The sequence below is a fragment of the Periplaneta americana genome, chromosome 15, assembly GCF_040183065.1.
Source record: "Periplaneta americana isolate PAMFEO1 chromosome 15, P.americana_PAMFEO1_priV1, whole genome shotgun sequence".
NCBI lineage: Eukaryota > Metazoa > Arthropoda > Insecta > Blattodea > Blattidae > Periplaneta > Periplaneta americana.
Window position 1 is genome coordinate 172,344,753 of NC_091131.1, and position 24,730 is coordinate 172,369,482.

At 34.0% G+C, this 24,730-nt stretch overlaps 1 protein-coding gene across 2 annotated transcripts in view; it reads right to left on the reverse strand.

Moving 5' to 3' along the window:
- The window catches only part of LOC138715536 (uncharacterized), a 58,081-nt gene that overhangs the window by 10,835 nt on the left and 22,516 nt on the right, over window positions 1-24,730 (reverse strand). Inside the window, exons 4-6 of one of the 2 annotated variants that reach the window (XM_069848578.1) lie at window positions 12,518-12,613; window positions 12,033-12,140; window positions 7,880-7,963 (exon numbers count right to left, since the gene is read on the reverse strand). In XM_069848578.1, coding sequence (XP_069704679.1) covers window positions 12,520-12,613 — 94 coding nt within the window. In that variant the 3' untranslated portion in view covers window positions 7,880-7,963; window positions 12,033-12,140; window positions 12,518-12,519. Of the gene's footprint in view, window positions 1-2,187; window positions 7,964-12,032; window positions 12,141-12,517; window positions 12,614-24,730 lie in introns of those variants that run through there. The other variant, XM_069848577.1, reaches the window with a different exon arrangement.

Genomic DNA, 24,730 nt, shown 5'->3' on the forward strand with positions numbered 1-24,730 from the left:
AAATGATTTCCTACGTTTTCTTATCTTAATGTTTTTTCTTTTTCTTTCCAAGTGTCACAAAATTGTTTTGTTTACTTATTATTCTTTATGAATTGATTAGTAGGCCGATCTATCGAACCCTTATTTAGGGCAGCTTTTGTTTATACAAATTATCTCATAGTCAGTCAAGTGGAATGCCATGCAAAGGAGAGAAGTGCAACAACCTCCTTCTCACATTATTTTTTTTTATTTGTAATATTACATTACTCAACAGTCAAAATGTATCGCAGATAAAATTGGTCATTTCTTACTAATTTTGGGGTGATAAAACGAAAATGATCTTCATTTTGGTGGATTAGTTCTCATTTCGATTTTGCATAGTGTTTTTGCTCGAATTTTTCGATTTTTCTCGAGATGTTATTTTATTTACATTTTATATATTATTTATATTTATATATATATATATGTGGATAAACACATAGTGTAATGACATAGTAAGAAATACACAGTGTACACATTTGTAAATCAGTTCTCACACAATTACAAAATTTACTAATATGTCCTATTTAGCAACCTAGCAACCAACGAGAGATAGGCTATTTCTTATAAAAGTAAGCCTTCCTAAAATAAGAATGACTCAAATTGAACTAAATGATCTCGTTATGGACTTAGAAGTGTCTACGGTAAAAACAAGGCTGAGTTACTACGGTCACGACTTAAGCAGTTGAAAAAAAAAAAATGTTAAAATTACCGAATTTCGAGTTTGTCAGCATCCCCTCGAAAGATGTTTTTTTTTTATGTGCAGGATAATCTTGTATTCTGTAATGATGTTGATGGATTCATGGATGCCATGGGGACTCAACACATCGCAGACGAGTGGCGCCTTTTTATAAACTCACTCAAAGCCAGTCTTAAAGCAGTATTACTGCATAATGGCAATATATTCCCAAGTATTCCAGTCGTACATTCAGTATCCATGAAGTCCACACCTGTGGAGTAACAGCGCGTCTGGCCGCGAAACCAGGTGGCCCGGGTTCAAATCCCGATCGGGGAAAGTTACCTGGGTGAGGTTTTTTCCGGAGTTTTCCCTCAACCCTATTTGAGCAAATGCTGGGTAACTTTTAGTGCTGGACCCCGGACTCATTTCACCGGCATTATCACCTTCATCTCATTCTGACGCTAAATAACCTGAGATGTTGCTACAGCATCATAAAATAACCTACTAAAAAAAGTATCCATGAAAGAGACATGTGGTAACATTAAGGTATTAATTAACTGTTTGAATTATGATAAATACAAGTGGTGTGTATTCAGATTTGAAAGTAGTTGTGTTAATATTAGGTCTTCAGCAGGGTTATACAAAATACTGTTGCACTTTGTGTAAGTGGGATAGTCGTGCAGGAGATAAACACTATCAACTATGTTGTGGCCCCTTAGGCAAAAGTTAGAACCAGGCATTAAAAATATTATTCGTATGCCACTGATAAATGAGACCAAAATAATATTACTAGCATTGCATATTAATCTGGGACTTATGAAAAACTATATAAAGGATATGAAAAGAGCTTTTAGGTAACTCTTTCATGAATTTCCACGACTCAATGATTCTAAAACCAAAGAGGTCCACAAATTAGAAAGTCAATGCTTGATGAACATTTTCATGAATTTCTAACAGGCAAGGAGAAAATCGTTTGGGAATCATTCCACTTGTACATAATTTTCTTGGAAACAACAAAGCGAAAAGTTACAGGAAATTAGTGGACAATATACTGATTGCATGCACTAGAATGGAGTGCAATATGTCTCATAAAATGCATTTCCTCCACTCCATTTGGACTTCTTCCTTGACAATCTCGGAAAAGTATGTGATTAACATAGGTAAATGAAGCACTACGATGATTGCTCGTCAGTAATAAGGGATGCCCCATAATTAAAATACAGAAGAAAGGCTAAAAAATCACGTCTGAGTCTGTAAGGTATGAACTTAATATGACATAATATCACAGTCTACTATATACAGTCACGAAGCTTGAGATTTGAGGGTGCTAGAAGATAGACTGTGACGATACTATTTTGCATTGCCTGTAATGAGGCAATATTAGCGATGCTAGTGGTGAGCAACTACCTAATGTTTGCATTTTTACTACATATTGAGCTTCGCGACTGTATATAGTAGACTGTGATGATACCTTAACAATAATTAAAACATACAAAGATAATATGTATATAAATATAGCTGAAGAGTTTTACATTTCAAAATATCACAAAAGAGAAAAATCCTTGATTAATGAAAATTTACCTAACTTACAGAACACACTGTACACCACGTGACGTAATGTATTCATACGCACACAATCCACAACCTCCATAAACCAAGCCAGACGCAGTCTTTACAGTCTTCACATAGCCTCCATACAACCACATCCAACGAATACACACGCTCATATACAAGTAAGTTTCACATATTTGTTTTCTCAAACTGATTTCCTTTAGACAATACAATCCAAAAGCTTGATTTATGTATCCATTAAATTATAAATACTTTGTTATTATTCAATAATACACGTAAATTAACTACTATTGCAACATAGCTATTTACCCAATTTAATGCTCTTATCATTTATATTTATCCTAACTTAAATTACATAGACACAAATCCCAGATACATTTATTTGTTTTATCATTGTATTAATATTAATTACTTCACATTTTATCTTATTCCAGCTAATTTGAACGCTGACATTCACCTTCCTATAATAGTCCACAACAACTACAGTATTTGGATACCATCCATAAATTAACTATGTAAGTTTCCATCTACTCAACACGTCACACGAAATTTAATTAATCTTATACAATTTTCAATAACTCTTGATTTAAAGTCAAGTCATCAACTTAATGATAATACACATTATTTAATTTAATTACATAATTCTATTATTTCTATTTTAGATTGAAGAGCATCACCGCTCATAATGCACATTCAAGTATATGCCGCAATTCAACATCATAAGACAACCTAATATTGAAATATATCATCGGATACAAATGATATCCATAACAACTTTGAATAATTAGACTCAAGGCACACCCTCAGTCTATATATTATGACGTACATACAATAGAAGGTGAAATGACGTGCAGTAATGATAAAACAAGAATACGGGCACGAAAAAATCAGTTAACATAGTTCAATTACTGTAATGCATCCCTTCACACAATATAGTATACAGATTTCATTTTATTTTTTATTATTTTATCAGTGAAGACCTGCAAACATATTTGTATAAGTATTGTAATCACACGTGTGTTTTAATCATTTGACAATAGGGTGTAGCCACACAAGAAAGACACAGGATGTTGGTTTTTATCATGTTTTTATCATATTGTATGCTTATTAATATATATTGTATTTTAGTTTGTAGAGATATATTGCTATATAGAATGTTGTACCTGATGATGTTGGTATGAAACCGACGAAAACGTTCATACAATATTAATCATGTAATGTAAGGACTTGCACCTTACATATATTAATAGTAAAGTCATTGACTGAAAATAAATATTCGTATTATATATCATAGACTTTTCTGAAAATTAATAAAAAAAAAAAAAAAAAAAAAAAACCTTATAACGTTCTCATATTATCATCTACTTATCAGCTGATCAGACATGGTCAACTATATAAAACAATTTACTCTCCACCTACGAAGTTCGCCGGTAAAGAAACCAGTCTCTGACGATGAACGCTGGCGATTTTAATTGTCAGGGTTGATCGTTTGGCGAAGATCGTTGTAGACAAACGATAGCTTTATATGGTTAACACACACATCACGTTCTATTACTAGAATCCTGCATTTGAGAGTACAAGCAAATACCTTACTATAATAATACCGGACAGCTGTTCAGTAGCGGCTGGTGACTTATAAAACGCTAGATCTAGCTGGAAAATCGCTGAACTGGCAATACACACAACGACGAAATGAAACATAGTTGCACCGAAAGGATCGAAGTCAACTACATTCCGGTACCAACTTCCTCCCATATGGCTGTGCGATAGGAGATGCGAGCATCGTTACTTAATTGCCACACCTCGTACACTTAAAAATCAATACTACTACTTACTTACTTGGAAGAGAACATGGGGAATTTGAAGAGAAGGAGGTGATTACGGGAAGAATACGATGGCTTAATGTCAAAGAACACTAACTCCAAAAATCATAACTTTACAGAAGAGGCAAAAAAACAGTTTAATTGTGTACATTTTCTTATGTTACTGCTTTAATTTATGAGATACGTTGATAAAATTTAAACCATAAATATAGAACATAACCCTAAAGATAATACAATACATATTTTCTAGAAATATTTAAAATTGTCTTAAAAAATAACACATTTTGGAGATAGTGTTCTTTGTTACTAACATGAAGCGTTCAATTTAGTAGATAGTGTTAAAAATAAATGGCAAAATATTGAATTTAAACACTTTAACAAGAAATTATAGATGTATTTGACAATGCAAATTAATAAATTTAACTTATTGTGGTGAGCAGCAATTATGATATTTCTTCTTCTTTATAAAGAAACATTATCTAAACTCAGAACATATCAACATTATTATAAAAGTACCAGTTAATAGTATTTATAAAGCAAAAAGCACAATATTAACATTATTAAATCAATTTATACTATTATCTGAAATAATAATTTTAACAGTGCATTTATAATATAATAAAAGAATAAAGTTATCTTCATTTTACATTGAATTTTAGAACAATAGTGTTTTAAAATATTTGCTAATGTTACTTTAATTTACCACAGCTGATGAAGGGTTTGGACGAAAAAGTTATTTAACTAATGATCAATTTATTTTAAAAAATAGCAAAGCCTACAAATTCAGTTGATTAAAAGTCTGTCCTCACGTAAAGAAAAAAAAAATACACACTTAATTCAGAATTTATGCCCTAAATTACATTGAATAAAATTATAATCTGAATATATTATATTTTATTTGATTCAATATTTTATGTTTTGAATAGTGTCAATATCCACACCTCTCATATAAAAATTTAAAATTTCCTTTTAATTTTATAACCACTCATTGCTCTTCATTTTGAGTATCTTCTACTACGATTTCCTGTTCTCAATTTTTGAACTGTTGTAAAGAAAAGGTAATTTCCTGGTATAATGTTCTGTTTACACAGTTTCAATACATTTTTCATTTTCTAATCCTGTATATTTTCAGTGCCCCATGATGCTTTGGTTTAAGCTGAAGATTATCCAGCCTTAAATCCATGTGTAATCTTCCTCTGTACCTTGAATTTATGGAATTCTTCATCATAGTTGTATTTAAAAAATACGTGTTCCCCGTCACTTTTCCGATACTGGAACCACACTATATCCAGCCATCTTACAATGTTTCTATTAGCGTCAACTTTCTTGTTTCTCTTACAGCATACATCACTCTGTTCCACTTCCATTTTTGATACAGCTCAAACTATAGTATATCACTCTGATCGATCAAATATTTCTGTATATTTTGCTGTTTTTTTTTTCAATGTGCGCGTGGACTGTGTCCATTTGTGAATCTCCTGGTTAAAAAAAAATATGTTCAATTTGAGATACGTCCAAAACATTCAAAGCATAGAGGAGCATGGATGATATAAGCACATTTCGGTTTTGTCCTCCACAGGTATCGGACATGAAAGAGAACCTTTTACCATTCTGCAGTTTTTTTTCATTTGAGCAAAGAGACATGATGCTACCTCTGCAGCTCCCCTTTCTGCAATTCCCTCCCTCCATATAAAATTTTCTGCTGTTCTGTTGGCTACGGTCAAATTATATATAGCTAAACACTCAATCCATTTTAACATCTGGACTGTAGTGCACAGTATGAAATCAAATTTAAAAAAGTAAAGATCATTTACTGATGCCCTAATTTTGAAATCTTTTTTTTATTTGACGAGCTGCTTCCCTTCTTTCAATATGGGACTGATGAACTGCCTCCGTCTCTATTTTCTTACGTTCAGACATGTGATCATATGTATAACATTTATCACATTGATCGTTTCTGGGTTTTTAAAAAGCTATATTAAAATTTTTTTGAAAATATGACGATAATATGAAAGCTTTTCTGCCTGAACATTAGCATTCCTGAATTTTTCTTTGTACAATTCATAAATTTGTTTGTAAATTTAAATCACAAGACAGATATTCTCTTGCAGTGTCGTTTCTTGTACTCTTGTTGGATGGTACTCTTGGAAATGGAGCAGTGTGGTTCACTATATATTCACAAGTACGTTCAGATTTCTTTACTCCTGGCTCATGCTTTCCTCTTCGATCAGTATCCATTATGTTATTGTCACTTTTTTCAAACTATGTTCTATTATTGTGTTGGATATATCAAAGATGCCGAGAAAAACCCCCTGCATACCCATATTGTTTCTTTATTTTTCACCAGAAAAAATGGTGTTTTGCCCTCTAGATTCATCCTTTTTGGATTTGGATTTCCTTCACTTCTGTAAGGCCCATCTAAAATTGCCGCTTCAAATTGTTATTCTCAATATTCCAATATTGTTTATGAATTTCATGTCTGTCTTCAGCACTAAATGGCAGGTTGCATTTAAGGGGACATTTTGTACAATTTTTGTCTAGAACTTTTTTTGCCAGCAATTTCTTTCCACTCTTTAAGGACTTGTGGACTTTCCCTGTTATCCAGCGTTGGATATGGACTACTAACAGCTATGCTCTTATTAGATTCATCACTCATTCCTTCTGAAATTTTATATGTCGCTAAAGCCAACTTCACTATTAACCTGCCCCTAATATTCGAACTGAGTATTTCTTACCTCTAATAAAAGAGTATCAAATTACCAGAGCAATCGTGTGCTGCATTTCTTACAAACTGGATTGATTTAAGAATGCTTGTATTGTATTTATTAACATTCCATGGTATTCATACATTGCTTCACAGCTAGAATATGGAACAAGTCAAAAAACTTAATACTATTATAAGTTCTTAATTTATAGTCACAGTCTAGATGAAATCCATACAGACGAGATTTACAATATAGTCTACTAGTACAACACATAGTTTTAGTATCAATTTCATGAAGCGTTACTGAATGTCATAAATTCACCTACAGAATAGAAGGAGTGAGAAATTAGGTATTTCTTTAATTTGGCCCTAAATATTCTTGTGTTATGAGTTTCATTTTTTATATCGATAGGGAGGCTATTAAAATTTTTATAACACACTCCTTTTTGATAGCATGATAGACTTGCCGATGGAGTATGAAAGTCATTTTTTTGACGTGTATTTATGCTATGAACTGATGAATAAGTTATAAAGTTTTCACGATTACATACGAGGAAGATTATTAATGAAAAGATATACTGGCAAACCATGGGCATCATTTCTAGTTTTTTTTAAATATTCCTATTATTCTATTGACTAAAAAATTATCAATTCTCTAACAATTAACAGTATGCTGATAGTATTACATTCTTGGTTGTATGTTCTGAGGCAGTGTCACCAATAAAACCTTAGAAATGTTAAATAATTTAGAGACAAAGAACACTATCTCGACTTAGTGTACTTCTAGTCTATAATTTGTTACTGTCAAAGAAAACTAAGTCTATATAATGTTGTTTGACACTCCGCATCTGTCTAAATTAACACAACACTATCTCCAAAAAAAAATAAAACTATTATTTGTAGAGCCATATTACTTTCACACGATATAAAGGCTACTTTGTACAATATGATACTATAAATAACTCAAAAAGTCGATTTTTGGAGTTAGTGTTCTTTGACACTAAGCCGTCGAATAGTGCAATGCGAGGAGAATAGGTAAACAACACAAACACAAGCAACAACAAAATAGGTTAAAGAAAATACCACAATTTTTCTTCTTCTTCTCCTTCTTCTCCTCCTTCTCAACTCTGGTTTCCTCTTCTGCTTCGTAGTCCACAAAGAGTATTTCTGCAAAGAGCAAAATGGACTTGATCGTTAAGCATGCATTCACTGGCTTGCATTGAATGTATTAATAGGGAGAGGATTCGTAAGTTAGTCATGCAAAAACATTTTGTACATGTTTTGAACGTCTGCAGTGACAAATACTTAAACTTACTCGTACATATGTTTGCACATTTCAGGCGTTCTATATAAACTGGATTCCTATGCAATAGTTTCTTCTGTGTTAAAGTCACGGCTTCACCCACGGTACTTGTTTCTGTAGAAGCGAGTCAATGACACCAGTTACATCTTTCAGTTGTGGTGACGAAGATTCCAAGTACTCAGTATATTTTGGAAGGTCACTGAAATGTGCCTTGAGGAAAGCAAGGGAGCCATAGATGTTGTCGCTGCTAAGTACAGATTTTTGCCTTAGGGATTAAGGCAGCCTCCTCCATGTCGAGGGTGTTCTCTCTCTCCCTCCCCCCCTCTCTCTCAATGTATTGATATTTCTCTCAAAATTGAAAAAAAGGTCAATATAAAACGCAGTAAATGCAAGATAATGCTTATCAACAATGATTTAGTTATTTTAGGTATTAAAGTCCGATTGAGATTTTTTTAGGTTCAATAGAATTCACATATACGACTCCTACTTTCATGATTCGGAAAAGTATTAGAAATTTGGAGTTGAAAAGTAAGGGGAAAAAAGGTAAAGACCTACAAATCCAGTCCCTATAAAGTGCTCAATAGTCCATTTTGTAGTTGGAAGTCCATTTGTTATTTTTAATTATGTTTTTGAATGACTTATTACGTTTCATTGTTGTGTATGTGGTATTATCATTGAAAGTGTAGGGTTAAACGACAGCCAAAATAAGCGCAACTGTGTTTCAAGGCTACAGGCATTATAGGCTATCATATTTCTGTTCTGACTGCCTGGACACTTGGATAGAAAATGTAATAATAAATATCATTCATTTCGAGTTGTATTTTGTCGTTTAATTTTGCATTATATTTACTTACTTACTTACAAATGGCTTTTAAGGAACCCAGAGGTTCATTGCCGCCCTCACATAAGCCCACCACCGGTCCCTATCCTGAGCAAGATTAATCCAGTCCCTACCATCATATCCCACCTCCCTCAAATCCATTTTAATATTATCCTCCCATCTAAGTCTCGGCGTCCCCAAAGGTCTTTTTCCCTCCGGTCTCCCAACTAACACTCTATATGCATTTCTGGATTCACCCATACGTGCTACATGTCCTGGCCATCTCAAACGTCTGGATTTAATGTTCCTAATTATGTCAGGTGAAGAATACAATGCGTGCAGTTCTGTGTTGTGTAACTTTCTCCATTCTCCTGTAACTTCATCCCTCTTAGGCCCAAATATTTTCCTAAGAACTTTATTCTCAAACACCCTTAATCTCTGTTCCTCTCCAAGTTTCACAACCATACAGAACAACCGGTAATATAACTGTTTTATAAATTCTAACTTTCAGATTTTTTCCACATAAACAACAACATAAGTATACATTTGAAAACACAAGAGGACAAAAATCCATAATAGACTATATTATAACAAATAAATGAGTCCACAAAGAATTCTAGATGTCAGAGTATTAAGCTCCGCTAATGTAGGAACACAGCATAATTTTGTTCTACGCAAATTGAGAGACTCAATTTGTCCACAGAAAAGAAAACCACCAGCGTATATAGAAAAATTCAATATCGACTCACTCTCTGATGAAATGACAAGATATTTATATCAAAAAAGGTTAAAAGAGAAGATAACAGAAAATAAAATAACGGAAGAAGATAATGTTGAAGATGCATGAAAGAAGGTAAGGGATAATATAACTAATGCTGCAACAGAAGCAATAGGAAAAAGAAGACTTAATATAAATAATAAAAAAAGATTTACAAAACCATGGTTTAATGAGGAAGTAAAAGAATTAGCAGCAGAAAAAAGACAAGCACATGTGGAATACAAGAATAAAATAAAAACTTGGGATGAATATGAGACAGTAAGAAATGAAGTAACTTATAAAATAAAGCAGATAAAACAAAATTACTGGGAGAAGTTCTCTAAAGATATGGAACATGATTTGTATGTGGGACAAAAGAAAATGTGGACCTTTTTAAGAAACAGAAAGAAACCAATAAACGAATATCTGCATATAGCATCGATAAATCCACAAGAGTGGACAACATACTTCAGAAAATTATATGATAACAAAGATAATGATTTGGATAATGACCCAATAGTAGATACAAAAGAGGAAATTACAGTAATACCTATTGAAGTCATTCAAGATGCAATTATAAAACTAAAAAACAGGAAAGCACCAGGAATAGACAATATAAGCAACGAAATGATTAAATACGGGGGAGGCAAATTAACTGAAGAAATTTTCCAATTGTTCAGGAGAATATATTTAGATATGAAAATACCAGAACAATGGAGAGAAAGCATAATGATACCAATATTTAAGAAGGGAGTAAAAACAGATCCAGAGAATTACAGAGGTATCTGTCTATTGAATTCTATCCAAAAATTATTAACAAAAATAATAACTAAAGAAATAACCCAACTAGGAATAACTGAAGAACAACAAGAATTCCGGCAGAATAGATCTACGATAGATGCCATATTCACATTGAGACAGATAGTTGAGAAAGCTGTCGAATTCAATAAGCTGGCTTATCTATGTTTTATAGACTTAACAAAGGCTTTTGATAGAATTAAGATAAAAGATGTCTTGGAAATACTAAAGAAAAAAGGAACCAAATATAACATTATAAAACTCATAAAAGATCTCAATGTTAATAACTACACAAGAATAAAGGTAAATAACCACCTAACTGATAAGGTACCTATAGTAACAGGAGTGAGACAGGGTGACAGCCTTAGCCCTATTCTGTTCAGTGTGATCATGGACGAAATAATAAAGGAAACTAAAGCAGGAACTAGGGGCTACAGATTAGGGAATAAAGACATTAAAATAATATGTTATGCTGATGATATGATCCTTTTAGCAGATAACGAAGATAACCTACAGAGATTGCTATATAAATTTCAAACAACAGCAGAAAGATTTAACATGGTGATATCAGAAAATAAAACAAAATCACAAACTATCTCAAGGCAGCCACTCGGATGTAAACTTGCAGTATATGATAAACCCATAGAACAAGTAATGAGTTTCAGTTACTTAGGAACAAAAATAACAAGCAATAAAAATTTGGAGAAAGAAGTAAAAGAACAGAATACTAAAGCAAACATAATATCAGGATATCTAAGAGATGTAATTTGGAAAAATAAATACATGAACATAGAAAGCAAGATCAGAATATATAAAACGTATATAAGGCCAGTATTAACATATGCAACTGAAACTCGAGCAGAAACAAAAAAAAAAAAAAAACTGCGAAAATGATGACAACAACAGAAATGAGGACATTACGAAGTATTACTGGCGTTATGTTATACGACAGGCAGACGAATGATGAGATTAGGGAAAAATGTGGAGTGCAGGACGTGACAAAATGGATCAAGACCAGAAGAAAAGGGTGGCGGGAACATGTATTAAGGATGATGGAAGACCGACTCCCGAAAATCGCAATGAAAGGAAAGTTGGACACCCCAAGACCTTTGGGATGACCCCCTAAACGGTGGAAGGAAAGTTGGACACCAACATCGGATTAAGACAGCAAAGTTGAAAAATACAGGACTTATCCTAAAACACGAAGAAGAAGAAGAAGAAGAAGAAGAAGCAGCAGAAGAAGAGATTTTTTGACAGCAGACTAGATGACAAAAGCTTCTCAACCGAATAATAACACGCATTTCAGCATTATATTTACTACCATATTAAAAGCTAGAGAATTGCGTGTTAAATTAATGTTCTTCCTTTCTATAAAGAACTCAATTCAAATATTTAATAGCAGATTCTATGAACTGCGACAAATTTAACAAGTGGTTTGGGCCAACTGACTGAATGGCACTACTCGATAAATCTGCTCTTCGCTACCAGCAATCGAAATTGTGCGTAGCTGAAAGCGCCACCACTTCAGGATGTAAACAATAAAATTACAGTAGCCTACCTTCTTCACTGCTCAAAGTCATCGTGCTTGCTTTTCTGTCCAGATATTGACCGCTCGACATCGCGTTGGCTTCATACATAAGCTCCTCGTGTATCCGTCTGGACACATCTGAAATGCAACATAATTCTGATTTTAAATTGTCGTAATAAATTGATTGTTAGCTAATCTAATGAACATGATAAATAGGTAGCATTTTAAGTGAACAATATGTATGTCATCTAACTTTTACAATAAGTAAACCATAAAAGTGAAGCTTGAAAAGGAATCAAAAGTTTAATCGCATAATAAAGTACTTCTAACGTACATATAGCCTTAAAGAGATTAAATTAAATTAAATTAAATTAAATTAAATTAAAGTATGAGTAATTTTTAAATTTCGCTTAAAGAATGAAATTAATTTATCCTTATTCTTTTATTTACAGTAAAAATCGAAGTTGTTCATAGATGATAGCGACAACACCACAGAATGTAAACAATTACTGTACCTTCATAGTGATTGGTCATGCTCGACGATGTGAATATGCTTGATGTTCTCTTGGCCTTGTCGTGGCTGCTCGATGTCCCGCTGTCTTCTTGTCCACCTAAAATGCAATGTAATTCTGAGTTTACATCGTCGTAATAAACTGATTGTTAGCTAATGTGATGAACAGGATAAATAGGAGAATATTAAATAAGTAGACAATATGTACGTCATCAAACTATTAACAATAACTAAATCATAAAAGTGAAGTTTGAAAGGGAATCAAAAGTTAAGCGCATACTAAAGTTATTTCTAACGCACATCTAGTCTTCAACTCAGTACTATATAAAAAAATATTATTCCGGACATTTTAAGTCCCCGAAATAATAAACAAGTCATTACGAAGTTAACAGACCAGAGTGATGATTAGAAATGTTTCCCATTTTCATTTTACTTCTAAACAAACTTTAGAAATTCTCTCTGGTAAAATTTACAAAACAGTAGATAGAACCTTGTTAATCTGAGCACTCGATTGTTCGGCTTGGTTAAGTGGTAATGATTTTACCTCCTGACATTGAGTTTACACAAAAAATATTTCGAACTTTTTATCATAGTTCCTTATTAAACGGCGAGCTAGGACGGAGTTGTTAATCTAGTTTCAGGCAAAGTACCACATAATCTTTAAACATTCTAGAACGCTCGTAATTACTAACTCCATTGAAGAAAACAAAGCAAATGCATGAGCTTAGCTTGCAGAAAGTCTGCTGCCATTCACACATTAATTTCAGTGCACTCTAGTGCCAGCTAGAGGGAAAGAGATTTCTCGAGACGGAAGTGTGAAAAAAATATCCACCAAGAAAAAAAGTACACTCCTTTCCTGTTGCATGGCCATAAAAATGACTAATTCATAATATTACATCTCCAAACATTTCTAAGTGTGATGTGCCTATTGGTATACAAAAGAATTAAATGGAAAATGCGACCACACGAGCTTAATTATCGCCACATTGAGTGGAGCCAAGGGATGGAGCATGAGATTCAGACATATTTTTAGCACGTGAAGAAAAAGGCCGCCAAACAAAACGAAAGTTTTAATGGTTGGTGACATTAAGGACTGCATATAATGTACTATTACTGTAACAGAATTGCTTAACTATGAACAAGTGGGGAAGGAAATATGCGAGAGCGATCTATCTGAAACTGGCTCTTGGACATACTTAAGTCTAAAAAGACGACAAAGCCTACGAAATACATTTTTTAAACAGGGACAGCAGCCACCCTTCGCACTTCTCTCATCTTCTTTCACGAATGACAGTGCAAACATAGAATCTTCCTCGTTTTCTGCTTCTTCTTTTTGGAATGATTGTGCTGGCGTTGGAGCTGGTATGGCACCCATGGATGCTGCTATGGGAGCTCGAATGGCCTCTGGGTAATAGGCTACAAGGAGCAAAACAAACTTGATCGTTAAGGTTTAGGTGAGGGGTTTGGACTTTTTCCATTGCTGGTTGTCACAATAAAAAAATTAAGACACAACGTTTCGAAGGGTGGTTCTCCCTTCGTCTTCAGGTGGAAGGAAGGAGAGAAGAGAAAAAACATACTGTTGGGATCGTTACGTACAGCTATTCTGTATGACTGATCGTCGATTCCTGGCTTCGGTGGAGATTATAATTAAGAAAGACCCGAAGTCATTAGCAGTTGATCGTTAAGCCTGTGTCATTGCAATCACTGGCTTTCACTGAATGACATATTGATAGGGAAAGCATTCATATGGAACTGTAAATTTTACTGTGCATTATACAAAATATTTTTTTCTGTTTTTAACGACTGTAATGACGAATATTCAAAATTAATTGTACATATTTTGCATATTCAAGCGTTCCTGTATATAATAGACTACTGAGCATGCAATGTAGCATATTTTCAGTGTTTGTGTCATATAGCCCCAAATTAGCATATCGATGACCTAGATCTAGTATCACGTATGTGAGTTTACCAAAATGTTCAGGAGAGACATAAAACTATGATTATTATATTGTATCATTTGAACCACTGAAAACCACAATAATCAGTAAGAATAATATATACATCTGTAATTCAAAGCTTCATGTTGGTGTGACAATTCCAATTAACACACTCTAATTTGAAACTTACAGCATATATAAAACATGATTTAAATTTGGATTAAGTTAAACTATCATCTGAATTTTTACAGCTACTTAAAGCTTCAAAATGCCAAGTTTCTCAAAAATTTAAAATTTGAGTTGTTTCACTTTCGAACTGGGACGTCGATACTGTATTCCTGTTCTGACTGTCTGCACACTTGGATAAGAAACAACTATTTAATAATATGATATTATTATGTTTACTATCATATTAAAATTCTAGAGAATTTCGTGTTAAAATGTTATAAATTAATGTTCTTCGTTTCTGTCAAGAACATAATTTGTTTCAACTTCAAACATTTAACAACAGGTTCTCCGATCTGTGACAAACTGAACAAGTGACTTGGGGGACTGGTGAGAACTGGCTGAATGACGTCACTGAATAAATGCCCTATTCGCTACCAGTAAGAATTGAAGTCTGTACAAGGAGTCCGTGGATATTCAGAGTACCGCAATCCTTTGCGCCGGAAATCCCGACAAATCAGCTATTTTTTATTCCAGCGCACGCTATTTGCTGTATACAGTTGTAGGGTAAACGTTGGTAATTTCGTGGGAATAGTTATTTCGTGATACTTTTTCTTTGCTCTTTCGTGAACTAACCAATGGAGTTACGAGATTTAAATTTCCGCCAAGGGATTGCATTATGTTGTCCGGTTTCCATAAACATACAGCTACTCTTTGTGTGACTATTGTAGCTGCTTCAGTGAGTTTTTATGTATGGAGAGAACAAGTTAGCGTCGACTTCTCAGGGTTACAAATTTTGTGGATGTTTGTAATTACATTACAGGCTTCTTACTAAAGGTAAGATTATGATATTTGGTACAATGATTTATTATATCTTAATGAAATTTTAGGAAATGTTTTTGGAATTTTAGGTACAACTGTAGTCGCCATATATGCTTAGCTTTACTGATAGAAATCTTAGCTCTTTGAGGCGAAATTTTGTTGAGCATTAAGGCCTCCCCACACCAACGCGAAATATTCGCAGCCGTGGCAGTGACGAATATTTCGCGTATACAGTGGCAACGAAATTCGCACGTTACCCCACACCGACGCGAAATATTCGCAGTGCTGACAGACACCAAATTTCGCGTATGCAGAGGAATATCATGTCGTAGCTCCTATGATAGTCAATCAATGGCACTGTTATTTTTATGATTGGCAGGTCAATGTCTGAGGAAAGCATGGAACAAATTTTGAAATCGAAATTGTTTTTATAACGCGGGGGAATAGAAAGGTACAAATTTGGAAGTGATCTGTTCAAATAGACATTTAGACCTTCAGAAGTCGTTAGCGGTAAACTTTTTTTATTTTTCACGTTAGAAGGGAGGGTCAAAGCGAATGAAATGTTGAGAAAGAATGGAAATTACTTTTAAAAGTTGCCGCTATTCAAAATCTTTACTGGTTTTCAAGTTACGGCAAGTTAAAGAAAAGAGTATTTTTTACTTGGCGAAGAACTCAAGACAACCTCTTGTCTGCTAATACAGAAATCTTTGCTCTGATTTCAAATCCACTTACAAAATACTTCCATCACTTAAATTGTTTAATTACTTGCATGTGTCTTGAAATGTAACAATAAATATTAAAATAAATGTAATTAAAATATAAATAATGCAATTAAAATAAATGTAATCACAATATTAAAATAAATGTAGTTACAATATTAAAATAAATGTAACTGAAATATTAGAATACATTTAATTAAATTATTTATTAAAAGAAAAGAATCAAAATGGCGAAAGATGATACCTAGTATTTAGCCTTAGATGTTGTGCTTGCAGTTGCAAACATTGTCAAAGAACTTGGAGCTCTGGAGGAGAGAACACATAGAAAAAAGAAAGATGTGCGGGTGAGAAAGTGAAGTCCACGTAGAAAAATACAAAAGTGCATCAGAAACAAGAAGTTAAAGATATCTGAATATCTGAAAAGATAAATTATCTATGAAACGAATATTCAGAGAATCCCTCATAACATGAATTACCATCCCAGGACATATAAATAATTGAAAATAGTGAAATGAAATAAAAGATCCTTTATTGGTAATATATTTTTTATTCCTACTCAGAGAGATGACATTGGAAGATTCTCGGTCATTTAGCAATTTTCTAGGAATTGATAAGAGTATGTTCAACAAACTCCTAACACGATATAAATCATTTTAGTGTCGTGAAATCAATACATTCACATTTGAAACATTTCACTTTAACGTCCACTCCCAACTTTGGGGCTACGATAATGTAAACCAACCTGGAAAAATGATCATGGACCTCCTAAATATTACAACCGCAGAACTTGTCTACAGAAAAGAAGATCCCCCTACTTTCATCCATTATTCTGGTTCTGGTACAAATCCAGACTTATTACTAGTAACATCAGATATCCATCACGAAACCAAGAAAAAAATAATTGAAGACCCTGGATCTGGCCATGGAGTCATCATCGCTTCTATCCATCTCCACCAAAACCAAAGAAAAGAACCCTACAATAACAAAACAACATGGAACTTTAAGAAAGTGAATTGGAAACTATTTACAACACAACTCGACAAATGCCTCAAGCTCAACACACCACTAATGGAAAATACAAACTCAGATAGATTGGACAAATATTTCTGTGAATCTGTTCTTAAAATTGCAAAAAAGCACATTCCACGGCAAACCAAAAAAATACACCCCATTCTGGACAGAAAACCTGAATTTATTGAAACAAGATAGAGATAAAGCAAGAACCAAAGCAGAACATAGCTAAACACCAGAAGATACTCAAGATTGGAGGAAGAAGACTGCCATTCTTAAAAAAGCAATCATAACAACAAAAAAGAACAGTTTTAATAAATTTATAGAAAATATTAATTACAGAACCGATAGCGCTAAAACATATAAATTTCTGAAGAATATTTCCAATACACAGGAAAATACTAGCCAACCTATTATTCATAATAGCAAAACACTAACAGATAGTAGAGATATAGCAAATGCATTTAATAAACACTACTCAAACTCTCACAGATTACATCCCAATACCAAAAAAACTGACAAATTTATCAAAAGAGAATTACATAAAAATAATAAAAACAATATTACTAGTACAAAACCTGAAATATTTCATCAAAATTTTACTTCCAAAGAATTAAATATAGCTATACAAAATTTAAAAACCAAGAAATCTCCTAGCCCCGACAACATTCATTCCGAATTTTTTAAACATCTGGGGGAAAAAGCAAGTCTGTACTTCTATCCATTTTCAATTTATCATTGAACACCTCAATTCCTGCAGCTTGGAAAAAAGCAATCATTGTACCAATTCACAAAAAAGGAAAACCTGCTCATGATGTTAATAGTTATCAACCAATAGCACTGTTAAGCATGATAGCAAAAACCATGGAGTCCATAATCTCCAACAGATTAACTTGATATTTAGAATCCCAAAATCTTTTATCACCAAGACAAGCCGGCTTTCGACAACTACACTCTACCAATGAACAAGTCATACGCCTTGGCCAAGAAATAAAAGATAGTTTTAACATGAAAGAAGATACCTTGGCAATATAATTTATTGACTTTCAGTTAGCATATGACTCTGTTTGGAGAAATAAATTATTACTAAAACTCCAGAAATTAGGTATCTCCAGCAATATGTTCAGATAGATATCAGAATTCCTTAGTCAAAGATTCATTGCCACTAAATTCAATAACTCACTTTCTAGTTACAGACAAACATATCGAGGTCTACCTCAGGGCGCTGTCCTCAGCACAACTTTAGTCAATATTTATATAAATGACTTACCCTCCCTATTAGAGGAATCAAACATGAAAACAGCACTATTTGCAGATGATATAGTTTTGTGGACTTCCGGATCTTACAGACATAGACACAAAATTAAAAATTCTGCTCTTAAAGCTCTAAATCAACTACATGAATGGAATACATCAAATTTGATGACACTCAATTTAAGCAAAAGTAACTACCAAATATTTTCACTTGGTAAAAAAGAAAGAGAATTCAATATCCAATACAATGACCAACACCTTCCTAGGACTTATGAATCCAAATATCTTGGAGTTATTTTCGATAGTAAGTTAACATGGAGCAACCATTTGAAATACATTTCTGAAAAAGCTCGTAAAAGATTCTCCCTTCTAAAAAGAATAGCAGGAAAGAAATGGGGGTGCTCTAGGAATACTTTGAACACTACATACAAAATGTTTATACAGCCAGTGCTGACATACTGCAGAGAAATTTTAATTACTTCACCTTTCATAAACGAAATAGAATATGTTCAAAACCAAGCTCTCAGACTCATTACTGGTGGAATCAAAACAACTCCAATAGATTCTATGAGATTCCTCACTAATATTAACAGCATCAAAATGACAATAGAAGAAAAAGCACTGATTCAATATGAAAAACTTATTAGATTACCAGGAAACAATTGGCATTCATACAGTCCTCTCTGTAGATTGAAAACTCAAAAAAAGTTTCATATCCAATGTTCAAGAATTAAAACAGAAAATCAATATCCCGAATTTAAAATAAAACCTACAAATTAAACCAAACTCTTTAACTCTATTAAATATAGAATATAATCTAAATTTAACAGAAGAAATACTAAAATCAGAAGTAAACACTGAAATACTAAAACAATTGTCTTTAGAGACAATTAATATTAGGTACCCTCCACAAAACTGGCTTCATTTATACACTGACGGATCCTTGATCTCCAGAGAACAAGGTGCCGGTGCAGGTGTTACGTGCTGTCTCTTCTCACTTTATAGATCTCTTGGGTATGGAACAACAAGTTTTGATGGAGAAATCATTGCAATAAGTGAAAGTCTCAGGAATCTTCTATGCCACATCAATAAATTTAAAAATGCAGTTATATTGTCAGACTCCAAAGCAGCTATTCTATCAATAGTCTCTAAACACACACTTTCATCTCAAACAACAGAAATAACTAAAATGCTCTCTCAATTAATATCACTCAAAAGAATTGTATTCCAATGGATACTATCCCATTGTGGAATCCTGGGAAACGAGAATGCGGATGCTTTAGCAAAGAAGGGGAGCACTGCTACTTACAGACCTGTTACTAAATCTACATATTACTCTGTGAAAAAATTTATTAAATCTACATACTTAGAACTTCAACAAACAAAATTTGATAACTCAATCCCAAGGGAAAAAATGGAACTCTCTGCATCAAAATACACAGTTAATTCCCGATTTACCACGAAAATTGTCTGTAGCTGCATTTAGATTGGCAACAGGCCATGATTGTTTGGCCAAACACCTGCATAGAATTGGAATATATCAGTCCCCTAACTGCCCATTGTGCAACTCAAACCAAGAAATGAATTCGGAACACCTCAAAAACAACAACATTTGAAAACAATTATTATATTTTAATTGTCCGCGTTTCTATTATAATGTAATATAATACGTCTAAACCCCCTCAGTAACATATTTTTCATGTTTTTTTATCATTAGATACAAAAAGAAAACCATACTGACTTTTATTAAACTTTTTAGCAAACTGATACTCCCTTGAATGTATAATGGCTACATTCACTAAAATGCGCTCTCAACGCAAAAAGTATCATAAAATTCATACAGTATTTGCAGTTCTAAATATATGATCGTGCAAAAATAGTTTACAATACACGTGTGTTAAGTGCGTAACAAAATCTCGAAAACAGAAGAGACTCTACTTCGTCTCTTCTTTTCTACCTTTTCTTTGATTCTGTTATAATGCATCCATTAAGAGAAGGAAGACAAGAGATGATGCTAAGTCTAAAATCTGAGAGGGATTTGTCCCACAAGTAGTGATATTCGCGTATAATTGATAAAATTATCCTGTTTATGTATAAGTGTAGTGTCAAGCAGTATCTGCTAGGTGTAGATTTTTGCTAATTTTTTTGGCGATGTATGAAATGGAGGGGGAAAGGAACTGGCCACCCTACTCCATTATCTCTTGGCCTAGTTGCCTCATAAGTGGTGCCTTCTTGGTATCATTTGTGAGGTTCAGACTTTTCTTCGGAAAATTGACTAAACAACAATCCTATAATATTGTATGATAATTTGTAGAAACAAAAGCCGCCCTAAATAAGGGTTCAATAGATCGGCCTACTAATCAATTCATAAAGAATAATAAGTAAACAAAACAATTTTGTGACACTTGGAAAGAAAAAGAAAAAACATTAAGATAAGAAAACGTAGGAAATCATTTACAATAAAAATTTTGTTGGGTACAAATGATTACTAATTATAGCTAAGGATGATTTTAACACGTGAGATCCTATGGCATCAATCGTTGCATCAGAAATTTTGTATTGTTTAAGTTGATTTAAAGTTTCACGTGGGATCGTGCCATGGGCACCGAACATGAGCCCAAAAACTGTCCAATGTGTAATGTGGTATTGTGCTCCAAGATGCTGACAACAAGGCTCATATGTGACTTGTTTTTCATGACACACCTCTTGTGGCTGTTGCTCATGCATCTCAAAACGGATTGTGGGATCAAGAATGACACCCTTATCCTTCTGCCGATCAATTATGATGATATCAGCCCGTCTAGTAGAGCCATCAGAAGAGACGCAAACCAACCTCCTCATAAACCTCATAGGAAGCATTCTGACGGATATAAGCTGCGATGAGAGAACGAACCGTATTATGTCTGTTGATTCGGAGCAATTCTCCATGATGGCAGAAACCCAAGATGTGAGGAAGCATTTCTTGCTCGTCGCATCTTCTGCAACGGGTTGAGTCAAGAGTTCTACCGGGGAGAGTACGTACAGGTATTGTATTACAGTTCATCTTAATGGCTTGCGTCCACTGACTGCTCGAAAGTCCCTTTTTGGTTGAGATCCACGAATTGCCTTTCTTCCAGTGAGAATAGAAAACAACTCCCAAACCTTTACTTTTCAATTTGCTCCATTGATGAAAAGATTCTTCACACAATGCTTTTTAGTTTTTGAGAAGAAATACGTTCAGAGCAATCGAAGGTAATTGGTAATTGTTTGATGCAATGTTCAATTTCGTTTGGAAGATTTCGAGTGGCTGCTACATGAGGGTTGTCAACGTGTAAAAGTCTTTGACAAATATTTAAGTGCTGAAGGTAAGCTTCCCACTGGGCTTTAAGTACTCCTAAACCTCGCAATCTTCTTGGTGCATACAACATAGCATCCGGGGTGTCAGTCGGTTATTTTAACATTATGTAGACAAATATCGCATAATAAAATAAAAATATTAGCCTAAGTCCAGAACATTGATTATTATTCATTGAGTTGTAGTGACACCAAACGTGAGTACTAATGTTAGGAGATACAGCTCGAATCCGTAAGGTTTAATGAAAACAATTAATAGGCCTATTTATGTTTATTGAAACAACTCTTCTGTACTAGCTAATACAAAAGTTCATAGAATATTTCATAGGAATAAAATATGAATGAGATTAATTTTGACAAAATTGCTAATAAATATAGGCTTATATGTTTGCTTTCAAGAATGAAACCTTTCCTAAACTAAGAAAATTATTAACTTTGAACTATTAAACCTTAGTAAGATGTTAAATGACGCAAAGTTCATATAGGTAGGTTCTCTAGAAATATATTTCTGTACTAAGCAATGCTATGATATACTGAAGGACTGATAAAAGGCAACAAAGATGCGAATATGAAATCATTCCTTATAGACAGGCCGTACCGGTATGTAGGCTAGAATTTTTCTCTTAAGATACGTTAAAGATGTGAATAACTTACCACTTTCATTAAATTCCAGTTGGATTGCAACTCATATTGCCCTTTTTTCCTTACTTACTTGTAATCCTCTAGAATAAATTGTATAAAACTGGATGTTTCCTTACAATTTCTCACAGAACACTACCAAAAATTCGCGGCGGCAGCAAAAAAAACCGCGCAGGCGGCAAATCTAAATTTCAATGCTGCAGATTCGCAGCCATCCGGCGATACTTTCGCGTCAGTGTGGGGGCACTCATATACCGCAATGTACACTGAGGCAGTGGCAACTTTGCGAAGCAAAACATTCGCCACCGGTGCGAATATTTCGCGTCGGTGTGGGGAGGCCTTTAAGCGTTACATTTTATACTATTTTAAAAATTGTATTACAATACGAATTTTAGAAATCTGAAGATAAGATGTGATAACAAAAAAGAAAAGGGGGACGCGACGCAATGGGTTCAGTGTACCTTCTGTTTGATTTGTTATCATGCTAAGTGCCAATGATAAGTGCTAGATGACTTACTTGCAAGAATTGTGACAGAAGATGAAACATGGCTCCACCATTTTGGACCAGAGACGGAGGCAGACAATGGAGTGGCATCATGCAAATTCACCAAAGAAATAGAAATTCAAAAGTGCACCTTCAGCAGGAAAAGTTATGGCTACAGTTTTTTCGATTCAGAAGGGCTCTTGCTTGTGGACATCATGCCACACGGAACCACCATTAATTCTGACGCGTATGTGGCAACTCTCAAGAAACTTCAAGCTCGACTGAGTCGTGTTCGACTACATCAGGAGAAGCAGGATATTCTGCTATTGCACGACAATGTACAGCCATAATATGTCAGTCACAAGACCACAGACCAGATCAGAAAATTCGGATAGACAACACTGAAAACCCGCCTTACAGTCCTGAACTGGCACCATGCGATTACCATATCTTTGGTAAACTGAAGGATCCCTTTGTGGAATGAGGTTAGAAGATGACTTCCTTGTGCACGCTGCTAAAGAGTGGCTCAGATGTGTCGGTCCAGACTTTTACCGTGCTGGTCTACAGGCCCTCGTTCCTAGGTTATGTAAGGCAGTTGAAAGGGACGGGGATTATGTGGAAAAGTGACATCTTGTTCCTGAAGGATGTATCTACATTCTGTGAAAATAGCAAAGTTGTACAATGCTGACACTAAACATGGCATCATTGTGGACCCCACGATATGTTTTGAAGTAGGATGTCATCAGTCAGCTGAGGTCCACCTTGAGAAGAAGTCGATCTATGAGCCTACAGTCAACTATTTCAAGCTGCAATATGCCTTAATTCACGATGAGGTATTCGGCTTGCTCATGGGTGCTTGAGGGACTATACCAGCTTTTTTCGAAGAATTTCGACGGAAATTTGTTCTGCCAACATCTTTGAGGGATGACATTGTGATAACTGTGTTAAAAAAATCCTGCCAAATCCTAATTAATCACATGGTGCCACATTAATAGCAATTGTAATGTTTCACGCCCTTTTCTTTGTTTCCCTTTTCTTTTTTTTTTTAATTTAATACCTATGTTTACATATGTATAATAATTTTTTTGAGGATATACTAGGCCCATAAGGGCTACCCTCTATGGGGGGCAGTTCAGTATTAATTAATATAATTTTTAAACAAATGTTATGCATTACTTTTGGAGTTACCGTAGTAAAATAGGCTATAGTAAAGTCCATAATAAAAGTGTTCTCCCTATCAGGGCAAAGAAGATCCCTTTTCAATTTAAATTTTTACTTTGATTTCATTCTTATTATGTGTTGATATGTATTTCTATGTTTTCTTGCTATGAATATTAGCCAGAATTACTATGTTTGAAGGCTTGTAACAATAAATGAGAATTTCATTTGACTTTAATGAATTTTTCCACAATTCTTCTACCTCTCACGAAATTATCAATGTAATATCACGAAATTACCATGGTTATCGCGAAATAACCAACCTTTTAGCTTAAGTTGCAAAACTGGTTTTTGGCACTTGTTCAAGAACGTGTCCAATCTTTTATGTGTCCAGATTTGTACAACAAATTATCGTCTTTTAGATGAAAACATCGGAATAAGGATATATTTATGCATTTGCATTTTAAATTAATTTTCATGAAATTATCACGAAATTACCAATGTTTACCCTATAGGGAATGAATGCAGCCTAAATCAGAATCGAATAACTTTAATTTTAAGGGCCGCGGACACTGGCCTGAATTGAGTTCTAATTTAAATATACCTATTCCAACCACGTTGAAATGGAATAACAATGGCAGCCGACTAGCCGATTGCACTATCCACGGATTCTGTTTAGCCACTTCACAGAC